Source organism: Salvelinus fontinalis, chromosome 26 (assembly GCF_029448725.1).
Source record: "Salvelinus fontinalis isolate EN_2023a chromosome 26, ASM2944872v1, whole genome shotgun sequence".
NCBI lineage: Eukaryota > Metazoa > Chordata > Actinopteri > Salmoniformes > Salmonidae > Salvelinus > Salvelinus fontinalis.
In genome coordinates this window covers 7,966,185-7,983,393 of record NC_074690.1, presented here as the reverse complement: position 1 = coordinate 7,983,393, position 17,209 = coordinate 7,966,185, and the positions used below count along the sequence as shown (strand labels likewise).

General features: G+C 47.7%; 1 protein-coding gene across 1 annotated transcript in view; it reads left to right on the top strand.

Moving 5' to 3' along the window:
• Positions 1 to 17,209, top strand: part of myom1a (myomesin 1a (skelemin)) — a 130,180-nt gene that overhangs the window by 56,988 nt on the left and 55,983 nt on the right. The window contains exons 16-23 of the mRNA XM_055882462.1: positions 304 to 478; positions 766 to 887; positions 3,800 to 3,996; positions 4,518 to 4,644; positions 9,015 to 9,196; positions 9,554 to 9,668; positions 9,902 to 10,058; positions 16,796 to 16,902. Of these exons, the coding sequence (XP_055738437.1) occupies positions 304 to 478; positions 766 to 887; positions 3,800 to 3,996; positions 4,518 to 4,644; positions 9,015 to 9,196; positions 9,554 to 9,668; positions 9,902 to 10,058; positions 16,796 to 16,902 (1,182 nt within the window). The remainder of the gene's footprint in view (positions 1 to 303; positions 479 to 765; positions 888 to 3,799; positions 3,997 to 4,517; positions 4,645 to 9,014; positions 9,197 to 9,553; positions 9,669 to 9,901; positions 10,059 to 16,795; positions 16,903 to 17,209) is intronic.

Sequence of the window (17,209 nt, the reverse complement as noted above, 5' to 3'; positions counted from 1 at the left end):
TACAGCAACTCTGCTGGGATGTCTGAGGCCTCCTCTACTACTGGAGATATCACTGTAGGAGATATGCTGGGTGAGTAGAGAGATAAAGACATATTGAGATATATGCTGTAGATACATACAGCAACTCTGCTGGGATGTCTGAGGCCTCCTCTGCTACTGGAGATATCACTGTAGGAGATATGCTGGGTGAGTAGAGAGATAAAGACATATTGAGATATATGCTGGGTGAGTAGAGAGATAAAGACATATTGAGATATATGCTGGACTACTGCACTCTGCTTCCCCCATCTCCCTCGCTCTCAGACCTGCCTGCAGCCCCCGGCCCAGCCGTAGCCACTAGGAACACAGATACATCAGTCGTTGTTTCCTGGGGGGCGTCTAAGGATGTAAAACACCTGGTGGGATATTACATCGACTATACTGTGGCGGGCAGTGATGTCTGGACACCTGCAAACAACAAGCCTGTTAAAGGGACCAGGTACATTACATTATAGCAAATCAATCAATCAATCATTCATTCAACCATTTATTCATTCATTCATTCAACCATTCATTCATTCAACAATTCATTCAATCAACCATTTATTCAATCAACCATTTATTCAATCAACCATTCATTCATTCATTCAATCTTCCTTTCATCCAATATTTCATTCATTCATTCATCCATTAATTCATAAATTTTTAAATTCAAAAATCAATCAATAAATCAGTCATTCATTCACTAATCCAAATCAATAACCCTAGATGTTCCTGTGCCAACAGGTTTGTGTGCCACGGTCTGAACACAGGAGAGTCGTGTGTGTTCCGTGTGAAGGCGGTGAACGCAGCAGGGTACAGTCACAGCTCTATGGAGTCAGAGGTCGTGGTCGTCAAGGCTGGCATCGGTGAGACTTTACATAACTGGGTGTACTGTATAGATTGCAAAATAACATAGAAGGAATATGAGGTGAAGATCTTGGGGGTTTCCGTTTTTGCTTTTAACAGTACGCTACTATGCATTTCTCATTGTACTCCTCAGCTCTATGTTTGTCCAGAACTTTAGGATGTATTTCTCACTGTATATAAGACAATTCCTCAGCTCTGTTAGTCCTGAACTTTAGGATGTATTTCTCACTGTATATAAGACAATTCCTCAGCTCTGTTAGTCCTGAACTTTAGGATGTATTTCTCACTGTATATAAGACAATTCCTCAGCTCTGTTAGTCCTGAACTTTAGGATGTATTTCTCACTGTATATAAGACAATTCCTCAAAAGCCAAAGCCATCCCTGTACATTACCTCCTGTCCCTGTACCTTACCCCCTGACCCACCCCCCTCCCTGTCCCTGTCCCATCCCCGCTAACCCTGTCCCATCCCCCTGTCACTCACCCATCCCCCCCGTCCCTGTACCTTACCCCCTGTCCTATCTGGCCTGTCCATGTACCTTACCCCCTGTCCCATCCCATCCTCCCTGTCCCATTCCCCATGACCCTGTCCCATCCCATCCTCCCTGTCCCATCCTCCCTGACCCTGTCCCATCCTCCCTGTCCCATCCCCCATCCTCCCTGTCCCATCCCCCATGACCCTGTCCCATCCTCTCTGGTCCTGTCCCATCCTCTCTGGTCCTGTCCCATCCTCTCTTGTCCTGTCCCATCCTCTCTTGTCCTGTCCCATCCTCTCTGGTCCTGTCCCATCCTCCCTGACCCTGTCCCATCCTCTCTGGTCCTGTCCCATCCCCCATGACCCTGTCCCATCCTCTCTGGTCCTGTCCCATCCTCCCATGACCCTGTCCCATCCTCTCTGGTTCTGTCCCATCCTCCCTGACCCTGTCCCATCCTCTCTGGTCCTGTCCCATCCTCCCATGACCCTGTCCCATCCTCTCTGGTCCTGTCCCATCCTCCCATGACCCTGTCCCATCCTCTCTGGTCCTGTCCCATCCTCCCATGACCCTGTCCCATCCTCTCTTGTCCTGTCCCATCCTCCCATGACCCTGTCCCATCCTCTCTGGTCCTGTCCCATCCTCCCATGACCCTGTCCCATCCTCTCTGGTCCTGTCCCATCCTCTCTGGTCCTGTCCCATCCTCCCATGACCCTGTCCCATCCTCTCTGGTCCTGTCCCATCCTCCCATGACCCTGTCCCATCCTCTCTTGTCCTGTCCCATCCTCCCATGACCCTGTCCCATCCTCTCTGGTCCTGTCCCATCCTCCCATGACCCTGTCCCATCCTCCCATGACCCTGTCCCATCCTCCCATGACCCTGTCCCATCCTCCCATGACCCTGTCCCATCCTCTCTTGTCCTGTCCCATCCTCCCATGGTCCTGTCCCATCCTCCCATGACCCTGTCCCATCCTCCCATGACCCTGTCCCATCCTCTCTTGTCCTGTCCCATCCTCCCATGACCCTGTCCCATCCTCTCTGGTCCTGTCCCATCCTCCCATGACCCTGTCCCATCCTCTCTGGTCCTGTCCCATCCTCCATTGACCCTGTCCCATCCTCTCTTGTCCTGTCCCATCCTCCCATGACCGTGTCCCATCCTCTCTGGTCCTGTCCCATCCTCCCATGACCCTGTCCCATCCTCTCTTGTCCTGTCCCATCCTCCCATGACCCTGTCCCATCCTCTCTGACCCTGTCCCATCCTCTCTGGTCCTGTCCCATCCTCCCTGTCCCATCCTCACTAATCCTGTCCCATCCTCCCTGACCTTGTCCTATCATCCATGGTCCTGTCCCATCCTCCCTGTCCCATCCCCCTGTCACTGTCCCATCCTCCCTGACCCTGTCCCATCCTCTCTGGTCCTGTCCCATCCTATCTGGTCCTGTCCCATCCTATCTGGTCCTGTCCCATCCTATCTGGTTCTGTCCCATCCTCTCTTGTCCTGTCCCATCCTCACTGTCCCATCCTCCCTGTCCCATCCTCCCTGTCCCATCCTCACTAATCCTGTCCCATCCTCCCTGACCTTGTCCCATCATCCATGGTCCTGTCCCATCCTCCCTGACCCTGTCCCATCATCCCTGTCCCATCCTCCCTGTCCCATCCTCTCTGTCCCATCCTCCCTGTCCCATCCTCCCTGACCCTGTCCCATCCTCACTGTCCCATCCTCCCTGACCCTGTCCCATCCTCCCTGTCCCATCCTCCCTGACCCTGTCCCATCCTCCCTGTCCCATCCTCCCTGACCCTGTCCCACATTCACTGTCCCATCCTCCCTGTCCAATCCCCCTGACCCTGTCCCATCCTCCCTGTCCAATCCCCCTGACCCTGTCCCATCCTCCCTGTCCAATCCCCCTGACCCTGTCCCATCCTCCCTGTCCCATCATCCCTGTCCCATCCTCCCTGTCCCATCCTCCCTGTCCCATCCTCCCTGACCCTGTCCCATCCTCACTGTCCCATCCTCCCTGACCCTGTCCCATCCTCCCTGTCCCATCCTCCCTGACCCTGTCCCATCCTCCCTGTCCCATCCTCCCTGACCCTGTCCCATCCTCACTGTCCCATCCTCCCTGTCCAATCCCCCTGACCCTGTCCCATCCTCCCTGTCCAATCCCCCTGACCCTGTCCCATCCTCCCTGTCCAATCCCCCTGACCCTGTCCCATCCTCCCTGTCCCATCATCCCTGTCCCATCCTCCCTGTCCCATCCTCCCTGTCCCATCATCCCTGTCCCATCCTCCCTGACCCTGTCCCATCCTCCCTGTCCCATCCTCCCTGTCCCATCCTCCCTGTCCCATCCTTCCTTTCCAATCCTCACTAACCCTTTCCCATCCTCCCTGTCCCATTCTCCCCTCCCTGTCCCATCCTCCCTGTTAACCTGCGGTACCCCCTCCAGCCATCCCTAGTGTCCCCAGTGGAGTCCACCTGATGGAGGCAGCTCGTGACTACATGGTGTTAGCCTGGAGGGAGCCGGCGGTGACCGGGGGAGCTGACATCAGAGGATACTTTGTGGACTACAGGACAGTGAAGGGTGGAGTTGGAGGACAGTGGCATGAACTCAACCCCAAGGCTGTCACCTGTACTTCCTATAAGGTAAGACATTTTAAGACACATGGCAAATGGCATAGAATTAACAATTAAGTACACTTCTTTTGGCTCTGGCCAAACAAATGTTTCGGTTCTAAATTGATGGATTGATACATTGGATTATTACAGCGACGGGCTGATACAGTGTGTTGTTAAAGCTTCAGGGAGCGTTAATAGAGCCTCTAACCTTCCTGTGTGTGTCCTTCCTGGGTGTGTGGCTTCCTGGGTGTGTCCTTCCTGGGTGTGTCCTTCCTGGGTGTGTCCTTCCTGTGTGTGTCCTTCCTGTGTGTGTCCTTCCTGTGTGTGTCCTTCCTGTGTGTGTACTTCCTGTGTGTGTCCTTCCTGTGTGTGCTGTGTGTGTACTTCCTGTGTGTGTCCTTCCTGTGTGTGTCCTTCCTGTGTGTGCTGTGTGTGTCCTTCCTGTGTGTGTCCTTCCTGTGTCTGCTGTGTGTGTCCTTCCTGTGTGTGTCCTTCCTGTGTGTGCTGTGTGTGTCCTTCCTGGGTGTGTCCTTCCTGTGTGTGTCCAGGCAGAGAACCTGAAGGAGAACTTGTTCTACCAGTTCCAAGTGCGAGCCATCAACATGGCCGGTGTCAGCGAGGCCTCCCTGCCCAGCGCAGCTCTGGAGTGTAAAGAATGGACTATTGCTAAGCCAGGTACCCTAACCTTACCCTATACACTAACCTTACCCTAATCTTACCCTATACACTAACCTTACCCTATACCCTAACCTTACCCTATACACTAACCTTACCCTATACACTAACCTTACCCTATATCAATCAAGTTTATTTTATATAGCCCTTCGTACATCAGCTTAATATCTCGAAGTGCTGTACAGAAACCCAGCCTAAAACTCCAAACAGCAAGCAATGCAGGTGTAGAAGCACGGTGGCTAGGAAAAACTCCCTAGAAAGGCCAAAACCTAGGAAGAAACCTAGAGAGGAACCAGGCTATGAGGGGTGGCCAGTCCTCTTCTGGCTGTGCCGGGTGGAGATTATAACAGAACATGGCCAAGATGTTCAAATGTTCATAAGTGACAAGCATGGTCAAATAATAATCATGAATAATTTTCAGTTGGCTTTTCATAGCCGATCATTAAGATTTGAAAACAGCAGGTCTGGGACAGGTAGGGGTTCCATAACCGCAGGCAGAACAGTTGAAACTGGAATAGCAGCAAGGCCAGGTGGACTGGGGACAGCAAGGAGTCATCATGCCCGGCAGTCCTGACGTATGGTCCTAGGGCTCAGGTTCTCCGAGAGAGAGAAAGAAAGAGAGAAGGAGAAAATTAGAGAGAGCCAAGATTTTCAAAATGTTCATGAATGACAAGCATGGTCAAATAATAATCAGGAATAAATGTCAGTTGGCTTTTCATAGCCAATCATTAAGAGTTGAAAACAGCAGGTCTGGGACAGGTAGGGGTTCCGTAACCGCAGGCAGAACAGTTGAAACTGGAATAGCAGCAAGGCCGGGCAGACTGGGGACAGCAAGGTGTCAGCATGCCCGGTAGTCCTGACGTATGGTCCTAGGGCTCAGGTTCTCAGAGAGAGAGAAAGAAAGAGAGAACGAGAGAATTAGAGAGAGCATACTTAAATTCACACAGGACACTGGATAAGACAGGAGAAGTACTCCAGGTATAACCAACTGACCCTAGCCCCCCGACACATAAACTACTGCAGCATAAATACTGGAGGCTGAGACAGGAGCGGTCAGGAGACACTGTGGCCCCATCCGAAAGATACCCCCGGACAGGGCCAAACAGGAAGGATATAACCCCACCCACTTTGCCAAAGCACAGCCCCCGCACCACTAGAGGGATATCTTCAACCACCAACTTACAATCCGGAGACAAGGCCGAGTATAGCCCACAAAGATCTCCACCACAGCACAAACCAAGGGGGGGCGCCAACCCAGACAGGAAGATCACGTCAGTAACTCAACCCACTCAAGTGACGCACCCCTCCTAGGGACGGCATGAAAGAGCACCAGTAAGCCAGTGACTCAGCCCCTGTAATAGGGTTAGAGGCAGAGAATCCCAGTGGAGAGAGGGGAACCGGCCAGGCAGAGACAGCAAGGGCGGTTCGTTGCTCCAGAGCCTTTCCGTTCACCTTCACACTCCTGGGCCAGACTACACTCAATCATATGACCTACTGAAGAGATAAGTCTTCAGTAAAGACTTAAAGGTTGAGACCGAGTCTGCGTCTCTCACATGGGTAGGCAGACCGTTCCATAAAAATGGAGATCTATAGGAGAAAGCCCTGCCTCCCGCTGTTTGCTTAGAAATTCTAGGGACAATTAGGAGGCCTGCGTCTTGTGACCGTAGCGTACGTATAGGTATGTACGGCAGGACCAACTCGGAAAGATAGGTAGGAGCAAGCCCATGTAACGCTTTATAGGTTAACAGTAAAACCTTGAAATCAGCCCTTGCCTTAACAGGAAGCCAGTGTAGGGAAGCTAGCACTGGAGTAATATGATCAAATTTCTTGGTTCTAGTCAGGATTCTAGCAGCCGTATTTAGCACTAACTGAAGTTTATTTAGTGCTTTATCCGGGTAGCCGGAAAGTAGAGCATTGCAGTAGTCTAACCTAGAAGTAACAAATGCATGGATTAATTTTTCTGCATCATTTTTGGACAGAAAATTTCTGATTTTTGCAATGTTACGTAGATGGAAAAAAGCTGTCCTTGAAACAGTCTTGATATGTTCGTCAAAAGAGAGATCAGGGTCAAGAGTAACGCCGAGGTCCTTCACAGTTTTATTTGAGACGACTTTACAACCATCAAGATTAATTGTCAGATTTAACAGAAGATCTCTTTGTTTCTTGGGACCTAGAACAAGCATCTCTGTTTTGTCCGAGTTTAAAAGTAGAAAGTTTTCAGCCATCCACTTCCTTATGTCTGAAACACAGGCTTCTAGCGAGGGCAATTTTGGGGCTTCACCATGTTTCATTGAAATGTACAGCTGTGTGTCATCCACATAGCAGTGAAAGTTAACATTATGTTTTCGAATAACATCCCCAAGAGGTAAAATATATAGTGAAAACAATAGTGGTCCTAAAACGGAACCTTGAGGAACACCGAAATGTACAGTTGATTTGTCAGAGGACAAACCATTCACAGAGACAAACTGATATCTTTCCGACAGGTAAGATCTAAACCAGGCCAGAACTTGTCCGTGTAGACCAATTTGGGTTTCCAGTCTCTCCAAAAGAATGTGGTGATCGATGGTGTCAAAGGCAGCACTAAGGTCTAGTAGCACGAGGACAGATGCAGAGCCTCGGTCTGACGCCATTAAAAGGTCATTTACCACCTTCACAAGTGCAGTCTCAGTGCTATGATGGGGTCTAAAACCAGACTGAAGCATTTCGTATACATTGGTCGTCTTCAGAAAGGCAGTGAGTTGCTGCGCAACAGCTTTTTCAAAATTTTTTGAGAGGAATGGAAGATTCGATATAGGCCGATAGTTTTTTATATTTTCCGGGTCAAGGTTTGGCTTTTTCAAGAGAGGCTTTATTACTGCCACTTTTAGTGAGTTTGGTACACATCCCTATACCCCTAGTTTGGTACACAACCCTATACCCTAACCTTACCCTATACACTAATCTTACCCTATACCCTAACCTTACCCTATACACTAACCTTACCCTATACCCTAACCTTACCCTATACACTAACCTTACCCTATACACTAACCTTACCCTATACCCTAACCTTACCCTATACACTAACCTTACCCTATACCCTAACCTTACCCTATACACTAACCTTACCCTATACCCTAACCTTACCCTATACACTAACCTTACCCTATACACTAACCTTACCCTATACCCTAACCTTACCCTATACACTAACCTTACCCTATACCCTAACCTTACCCTATACCCTAACCTTACCCTATACACTAACCTTACCCTATACCCTAACCTTACCCTATACCCTAACCTTACCCTATACCCTAACTTACCCTATACACTAACCTTACCCTATACCCTAACCTTAACCTATACCCTAACTTACCCTATACCCTAACCTTACCCTATACACTAACCTTAACCTAAACACTAACCTTACCCTACATACTAACCTTACACTACCCTATATCCTAACCTTAACCTACACACTAACCTTACCCTACATACTAACCTTACACTACCCTATATCCTAACCTTAACCTACACACTAACCTTACACTGCCCTATATCCTATAACCTATACCCTTCAACCTATACCCTTACCCTACACACTAACCTTACCCTATACCCTAACCTTACACTACCCTATATCCTATAACCTATACCCTTTAACCTATACCCTATCCCTGGAGTGTAAAGAATGAACAATCTCTAAGCCACCTACCCTTCTACCCACAAAACAATTCCTCACAGGATCAGAACTTGGAGTTTCTCCTGGTTAAGCAGGGTTGTGGTCAATTACAATTGAAGAAGTACACCGAAATTCTAATTATCTTCAATGCCTTTCGATTAGGAACATTGGAATTTGGTTAACTTTCTTACTGGAATTTACCCCAAACCTCTGGTCAGGTCACATGGTCATGTCACATGGTCACTTAGGAACGGATGTACAGTACAGTAACCTCTACCTGTCTGTCTCTCCCGGTGCTCCTCATGATCTCCATGTGTTGGAGGTGTTACAGTATAGTAACTACCTGTCTCTCTCTCTACCTGTCTGTCTCTCCAGGTGCTCCTCATGGTCTCCATGTGTTGGAGGTGTTACAGTATAGTAACTACCTGTCTCTCTCTCTACCTGTCTGTCTCTCCCGGTGCTCCTCATGATCTCCATGTGTTGGAGGTGTTACAGTATAGTAGCTACCTGTCTCTCTCTCTACCTGTCTGTCTCTCCAGGTGCTCCTCATGGTCTCCATGTGTTGGAGGTGTTACAGTATAGTAACTACCTGTCTCTCTCTCTACCTGTCTGTCTCTCCAGGTGCTCCTCATGGTCTCCATGTGTTGGAGGTGTTACAGTATAGTAACTACCTGTCTCTCTGTCTACCTGTCTGTCTCTCCAGGTGCTCCGCATGGTCTCCATGTGTTGGAGGTGCGTGACAGTTCCCTGGTGTTGCTGTGGGAACCTCCTACCTTCGATGGCCGTACTCCTGTCAACGGCTTCTATGTGGACATCAAGGAGGCCGTGGCAGGGGAGGACTGGAAGGGAGTACATGAGAAGGCCACCAAGCTGAAGTACATGAAGGTTAGGATGTGTCTATATATCTGCCATAGAGGACCCTGTCTATACCCATACCTGTCTATACCCATACCTGTCTATACCCATACCTGTCTATACCCATACCTGTCTATACCCATACCTGTCTATACCCATACCTGTCTATACCCATACCTGTCTATACCCATACCTGTCTATACCCATACCTGTCTAGCATTCTATAGTGGTCCTTGGGAAGGCCACCAAGGTTAGCGTTCCATCAATTCCAAGTAGTTAAGGACAAAGCCATGTGATGGCCTGCTGGAAAGCCAGATAGTAGAGTTGTAGTGTGTTAGCTAACAGCAATGTGTGTTGTTCCTCTCCCTCCTTGTGTGTGTTCTCCAGGTCAATGGTCTGATTGCAGGCAGGTCCTATGTGTTCAGGGTGCGTGCTCAGAACCTGGCTGGAGTGGGAAAGACTTCTGCTGTGTTAGGACCTGTTCTGGCTCTAACCATGCCTGGTGTGTACAGTAGTTCATTCTCTCTCTCTCTCTGTCTCTCTCTCTCTCTGTCTCTCTCTATCTCTCTCTCTCTCTGTCTCTCTCTGTCTCTCTCTCTCTCTCTGTCTCTCTCTCTGTCTCTCTCAGGGGACTTCTATGTGCTTTTATTGATGTAACTATTGGGTTAATAAAGGTATTTTTTAAATCTCTCGTCTTTCTCCGTTTCTCTCCTCTATGTAACATGTACCCCCCAGGTACTCATGAGATCATACTGGATGTGGATGATGATGGTGTGATCTCCATGATCTTTGAGTGTTCTGAGATGGCCGAGGGGTCGGAGTTCATCTGGTCTAAGAACTACAAGACTCTGACAGACACCTCCAGACTCACCATCGTCACAGAGGGGGGCAAGTAAGTTCTGTTTCTGTACCATGGTCACAGAGGGGGGCAAGTAAGTTCTGTTTCTGTACCATGGTCACAGAGGGGGCAAGTAAGTTCTGTTTCAGTACCATGGTCACAGACGGGGGGCAAGTAAGTTCTGTTTCAGTACCATGGTCACAGACGGGGGGCAAGTAAGTACTGTTCCTATACCATGGTCACAGAGGGGGCAAGTAAGTTCTGTTTCAGTACCATGGTCACAGACGGGGGGCAAGTAAGTTCTGTTTCAGTACCATGGTCACAGAGGGGGTTAAGTAAGTACTGTTCCTATACCATGGTCACAGAGGGGACAAGTAAGTACTGTTCCTATACCATGGTAACAGAGGGGGTTAAGTAAGTACTGTTCCTATACCATGGTAACAGAGGGGACAAGTAAGTTCTGTTTCAGTACCATGGTCACAGAGGGGGTTAAGTAAGTACTGTTCCTATACCATGGTAACAGAGGGGACAAGTAAGTTCTGTTTCAGTACCATGGTCACAGAGGGGGTTAAGTAAGTACTGTTCCTATACCATGGTAACAGAGGGGACAAGTAAGTTCTGTTTCAGTACCATGGTCACAGAGGGGGTTAAGTAAGTACTGTTCCTATACCATGGTAACAGAGGGGGTTAAGTAAGTACTGTTCCTATACCATGGTAACAGAGGGGGTTAAGTAAGTACTGTTCCTATACCATGGTCACAGAGGGGACAAGTAAGTACTGTTCCTATACCATGGTAACAGAGGGGGCAAGTAAGTTCTGTTTCAGTACCATGGTCACAGAGGGGGCAAGTAAGTTCTGTTTCAGTACCATGGTCACAGAGGGGGCAAGTAAGTTCTGTTTCAGTACCATGGTCACAGAGGGGGGCAAGTAAGTTCTGTTTCAGTACCATGGTCACAGAGGGGGCAATTAAGTTCTGTTTCAGTACCATGGTCACAGAGGGGGGCAAGTAAGTTCTGTTTCAGTACCATGGTAACAGAGGGGGCAATTAAGTTCTGTTTCAGTACCATGGTCACAGAGGGGGGCAAGTAAGTACTGTTCCTAAACCATGGTAACAGAGGGGACAAGTAAGTTCTGTTTCAGTACCATGGTAGCAGAGGGGGGCAAGTAAGTTCTGTTCCTATACCATGGTCACAGAGGGGGTTAAGTAAGTACTGTTCCTATACCATGGTCACAGAGGGGGTTAAGTAAGTACTGTTCCTATACCATGGTAACAGAGGGGACAAGTAAGTTCTGTTCCTATACCATGGTCACAGAGGGGGTTAAGTAAGTTCTGTTCCTATACCATGGTCACAGAGTGGGTTAAGTAAGTACTGTTCCTATACCATGGTAACAGAGGGGACAAGTACGTTCTGTTCCTATACCATGGTAACAGAGGGGGACAAGTAAGTTCTGTTCCTATACCATGGTCACAGAGGGGGTTAAGTAAGTACTGTTCCTATACCATGGTCACAGAGGGGGCAAGTAAGTACTGTTCCTATACCATGGTAACAGAGGGGGTTAAGTAAGTACTGTTCCTATACCATGGTAACAGAGGGGACAAGTAAGTTCTGTTTCAGTACCATGGTCACAGAGGGGGTTAAGTAAGTACTGTTCCTATACCATGGTAACAGAGGGGACAAGTAAGTTCTGTTTCAGTACCATGGTCACAGAGGGGGTTAAGTAAGTACTGTTCCTATACCATGGTAACAGAGGGGACAAGTAAGTTCTGTTTCAGTACCATGGTCACAGAGGGGGTTAAGTAAGTACTGTTCCTATACCATGGTAACAGAGGGGGTTAAGTAAGTACTGTTCCTATACCATGGTAACAGAGGGGGTTAAGTAAGTACTGTTCCTATACCATGGTCACAGAGGGGGCAAGTAAGTTCTGTTTCAGTACCATGGTCACAGAGGGGGCAAGTAAGTTCTGTTTCAGTACCATGGTCACAGAGGGGGCAAGTAAGTTCTGTTTCAGTACCATGGTCACAGAGGGGGGCAAGTAAGTTCTGTTTCAGTACCATGGTCACAGAGGGGGCAATTAAGTTCTGTTTCAGTACCATGGTCACAGAGGGGGGCAAGTAAGTTCTGTTTCAGTACCATGGTAACAGAGGGGGCACTTAAGTTCTGTTTCAGTACCATGGTCACAGAGGGGGGCAAGTAAGTACTGTTCCTAAACCATGGTAACAGAGGGGACAAGTAAGTTCTGTTTCAGTACCATGGTAGCAGAGGGGGGCAAGTAAGTTCTGTTCCTATACCATGGTCACAGAGGGGGTTAAGTAAGTACTGTTCCTATACCATGGTCACAGAGGGGGTTAAGTAAGTACTGTTCCTATACCATGGTAACAGAGGGGACAAGTAAGTTCTGTTCCTATACCATGGTCACAGAGGGGGTTAAGTAAGTTCTGTTCCTATACCATGGTCACAGAGTGGGTTAAGTAAGTACTGTTCCTATACCATGGTAACAGAGGGGACAAGTACGTTCTGTTCCTATACCATGGTAACAGAGGGGGACAAGTAAGTTCTGTTCCTATACCATGGTCACAGAGGGGGTTAAGTAAGTACTGTTCCTATACCATGGTAACAGAGAGGACAAGTAAGTTCTGTTTCAGTACCATGGTAACAGAGGGGGTTAAGTAAGTACAGTTCCTATACCTTGGTCACAGAAGGGGTTAAGTAAGTACTGTTCCTATACCATGGTCACAGAAGGGGTTAAGTAAGTACTGTTCCTATACCATGGTCACAGAGGGGATTAAGTAAGTACTGTTCCTATACCATGGTCACAGAGGGGGTTAAGTAAGTTCTGTTCCTATACCATGGTCACAGAGGGGGTTAAGTAAGTACTGTTCCTATACCATGGTCACAGAGGGGGCAAGTAAGTTCTGTTTCAGTACCATGGTCACAGAGGGGGGCAAGTAAGTACTGTTCCTATACCATGGTCACAGAGGGGACAAGTAAGTTCTGTTCCTATACCATGGTAACAGAGGGAGTTAAGTAAGTTCTGTTTCAGTACCATGGTAACAGAGGGGGACAAGTAAGTTCTGTTCCTATACCATGGTAACAGAGGGGGACAAGTAAGTTCTGTTCCTATACCATGGTAACAGAGGGGGACAAGTAAGTTCTGTTCCTATACCATGGTCACAGAGGGGACAAGTAAGTTCTGTTCCTATACCATGGTAACAGAGGGGACAAGTAAGTTCTGTTCCTATACCATGGTAACAGAGGGGGTTAAGTAAGTACTGTTCCTATACCATGGTCACAGAGGGGACAAGTAAGTTCTGTTTCAGTACCATGGTAACAGAGGGGACAAGTAAGTACTGTTCCTATACCATGGTCACAGAGGGGGTTATGTAAGTACTGTTCCTATACCATGGTAACAGAGGGGGGCAAGTAAGTACTGTTCCTATACCATTGTCACAGAGGGGGTTAAGTAAGTTCTGTTTCAGTACCATGGTCACAGAGGGGGGCAAGTAAGTTCTGTTCCTATACCATGGTAACAGAGGGGGTTAAGTAAGTTCTGTTCCTATACCATGGTAATAGAAGGGACAAGTAAGTACTGTTCCTATACAATGGTCACAGAGGGGGTTAAGTAAGTACTGTTCCTATACCATGGTCACAGAGGGGGTTAAGTAAGTTCTGTTTCAGTACCATGGTAACAGAGGGGGTTAAGTAAGTACTGTTCCTATACCATGGTAACAGAGGGGACAAGTAAGTACAGTTCCTATACCATGGTCACAGAGGAGGTTAAGTAAGTACTGTTCCTATACCATGGTCACAGAGGGGGGCAAGTAAGTTCTGTTCCTATACCATGGTCACAGAGGGGGTTAAGTAAGTACTGTTCCTATACCATGGTCACAGAGGGGGCAAGTAAATTCTGTTTCAGTACCATGGTCACAGAGGGGGTTAAGTAAGTACTGTTCCTATACCATGGTCACAGAGGGGGCAAGTAAGTACTGTTCCTATACCATGGTCACAGAGGGGGTTAAGTAAGTACTGTTCCTATACCATGGTCACAGAGGGGGCAAGTAAATTCTGTTTCAGTACCATGGTCACAGAGGGGGTTAAGTAAGTACTGTTCCTATACCATGGTAACAGAGGGGACAAGTAAGTACTGTTCCTATACCATGGTCACAGAGGGGGTTAAGTAAGTACAGTTCCTATACCATGGTAACAGAGGGGACAAGTAAGTTCTGTTCCTATACCATGGTAACAGAGGGGACAAGTAAGTACTGTTCCTAAACCATGGTCACAGAGGGGGTTAAGTAAGTACTGTTCCTATACCATGGTCACAGAGGGGGTTAAGTAAGTACTGTTCCTATACCATGGTAACAGAGGGGGACAAGTAAGTTCTGTTCCTAAACCATGGTCACAGAGTGGGGCAAGTAAGTACTGTTCATATACCATGGTCACAGAGGGGACAAGTAAGTTCTGTTTCAGTACCATGGTAACAGAGGGGGCAAGTAAGTTCTGTTCCTATACCATGGTAACAGAGGGGGTTAAGTAAGTACTGTTCCTATACCATGGTAACAGAGGGGACAAGTAAGTACTGTTCCTATACCATGGTCACAGAGGGGGTTAAGTAAGTACTGTTCCTATACCATGGTCACAGAGGGGGTTAATTAAGTACTGTTCCTATACCATGGTAACAGAGGGGGGCAAGTAAGTACTGTTCCTATACCATGGTCACAGAGTGGGGCAAGTAAGTACTGTTCATATACCATGGTCACAGAGGGGACAAGTAAGTTCTGTTTCAGTACCATGGTAACAGAGGGGGCAAGTAAGTTCTGTTCCTATACCATGGTAACAGAGGGGGTTAAGTAAGTACTGTTCCTATACCATGGTAACAGAGGGGACAAGTAAGTACAGTTCCTATACCATGGTCACAGAGGGGATTAAGTAAGTACTGTTCCTATACCATGGTCACAGAGGGGGACAAGTAAGTTCTGTTCCTATACCATGGTCACAGAGGGGGTTAAGTAAGTACTGTTCCTATACCATGGTCACAGAGGGGGTTAAGTAAGTACTGTTCCTATACCATGGTCACAGAGGGGATTAAGTAAGTACTGTTCCTATACCATGGTCACAGAGGGGGTTAAGTAAGTTCTGTTCCTATACCCCGGTCACAGAGGGGGACAAGTAAGTACTGTTCCTATACCCCGGTCACAGAGGGGGACAAGTAAGTACTGTTCCTATACCATGGTAACAGAGGGGGACAAGTAAGTTCTGTTCCTATACCATGGTAACAGATGGGGCAAGTAAGTTCTGTTCCTATACCATGGTCACAGAGGGGGTTAAGTAAGTTCTGTTTCAGTACCATGGTAACAGAGGGGACAAGTAAGTTCTGTTCCTATACCATGGTCACAGAGGGGGTTAAGTAAGTTCTGTTCCTATACCATGGTCACAGAGGGGGTTAAGTAAGTTCTGTTCCTATACCATGGTCACAGAGGGGGTTAAGTAAGTACTGTTCCTATACCATGGTAACAGAGGGGACAAGTAAGTTCTGTTTCAGTACCATGGTAACAGAGGGGGTTAAGTAAGTTCTGTTCCTATACCATGGTAACAGAGGGGACAAGTAAGTTCTGTTCCTATACCATGGTAACAGAGGGGGACAAGTAAGTTCTGTTCCTATACCATGGTAACAGAGGGGACAAGTAAGTTCTGTTCCTATACCATGGTAACAGAGGGGACAAGTAAGTTCTGTTCCTATACCATGGTAACAGAGGGGGTTAAGTAAGTTCTGTTCCTATACCATGGTCACAGAGGGGACAAGTAAGTTCTGTTCCTATACCATGGTAACAGAGTGGACAAGTAAGTACTGTTCCTATACCATGGTCACAGAGGGGACAAGTAGGTTCTGTTCCTATACCATGGTAACAGAGTGGACAAGTAAGTACTGTTCCTATACCATGGTAACAGAGGGGACAAGTAAGTTCTGTTCCTATACCATGGTAACAGAGTGGACAAGTAAGTACTGTTCCTATACCATGGTCACAGAGGGGGTTAAGTAAGTACTGTTCCTATACCATGGTAACAGAGGGGACAAGTAAGTTCTGTTCCTATACCATGGTAACAGAGGGGACAAGTAAGTACTGTTCCTATACCATGGTCACAGAGGGGGTTAAGTAAGTACTGTTCCTATACCATGGTAACAGAGGGGGTTAAGTAAGTTCTGTTCCTATACCATGGTCACAGAGGGGACAAGTAAGTACTGTTCCTAAACCATGGTCACAGAGGGGGTTAAGTAAGTACTGTTCCTATACCATGGTCACAGAGGGGGTTAAGTAAGTACTGTTCCTATACCATGGTAACAGAGGGGGACAAGTAAGTTCTGTTCCTAAACCATGGTCACAGAGGGGGTTAAGTAAGTACTGTTCCTATACCATGGTCACAGAGGGGGTTAAGTAAGTACTGTTCCTATACCATGGTAACAGAGGGGGCAAGTAAGTACTGTTCCTATACCATGGTCACAGAGGGGGGCAAGTAAGTACTGCTCCTATACCATGGTCACAGAGGGGACAAGTAAGTTCTGTTTCAGTACCATGGTAACAGAGGGGGACAAGAAAGTTCTGTTCCTATACCATGGTAACAGAAGGGGTTTAGTAAGTTCTGTTTCAGTACCATGGTAACAGAGGGGACAAGTAAGTTCTGTTTCAGTACCATGGTAACAGAGGGGTTTAGTAAGTTCTGTGTGTCCATTGCCTGGTGCTCCAGTCTGTTTCTGCTCTCTGTGTTAGTTCATTGTCATGCTGTCTCCTCAGGTCCAGAGCGATCTTTAATGATCCCTCTCTGGAGGACCTTGCTATCTTCTCCTGTGAGGTGACCAACACTGTTGGAGTCTCAGCCAGCTACACTCTTACGGAGGCTGGTGAGTCCCTGTCCCAATTTGCTGTTCTACATGGGTTTCTAGGAGTAAAGGGCTCTGGGTTGGGATTGTGTCAGAAACATTCTGAGGGGGTTGAGTCAGTCCTTCCTGGCTGTCTCAGATGACATATAATCAGGTGTGAGTGACCTCAGATCTTAGGAAGGAGGAGGCAAGGGATTGGGGGGTGAGTAGGGGGACGTTAGCTTTCTGAGTGACGTATTCTCCTCATGGTAACTAACGGTTACTAACAGCTGCATCACATTAACTCTTAGCGACGTGCAGATAGAGGTTTTATTTCCTCATCACCTAC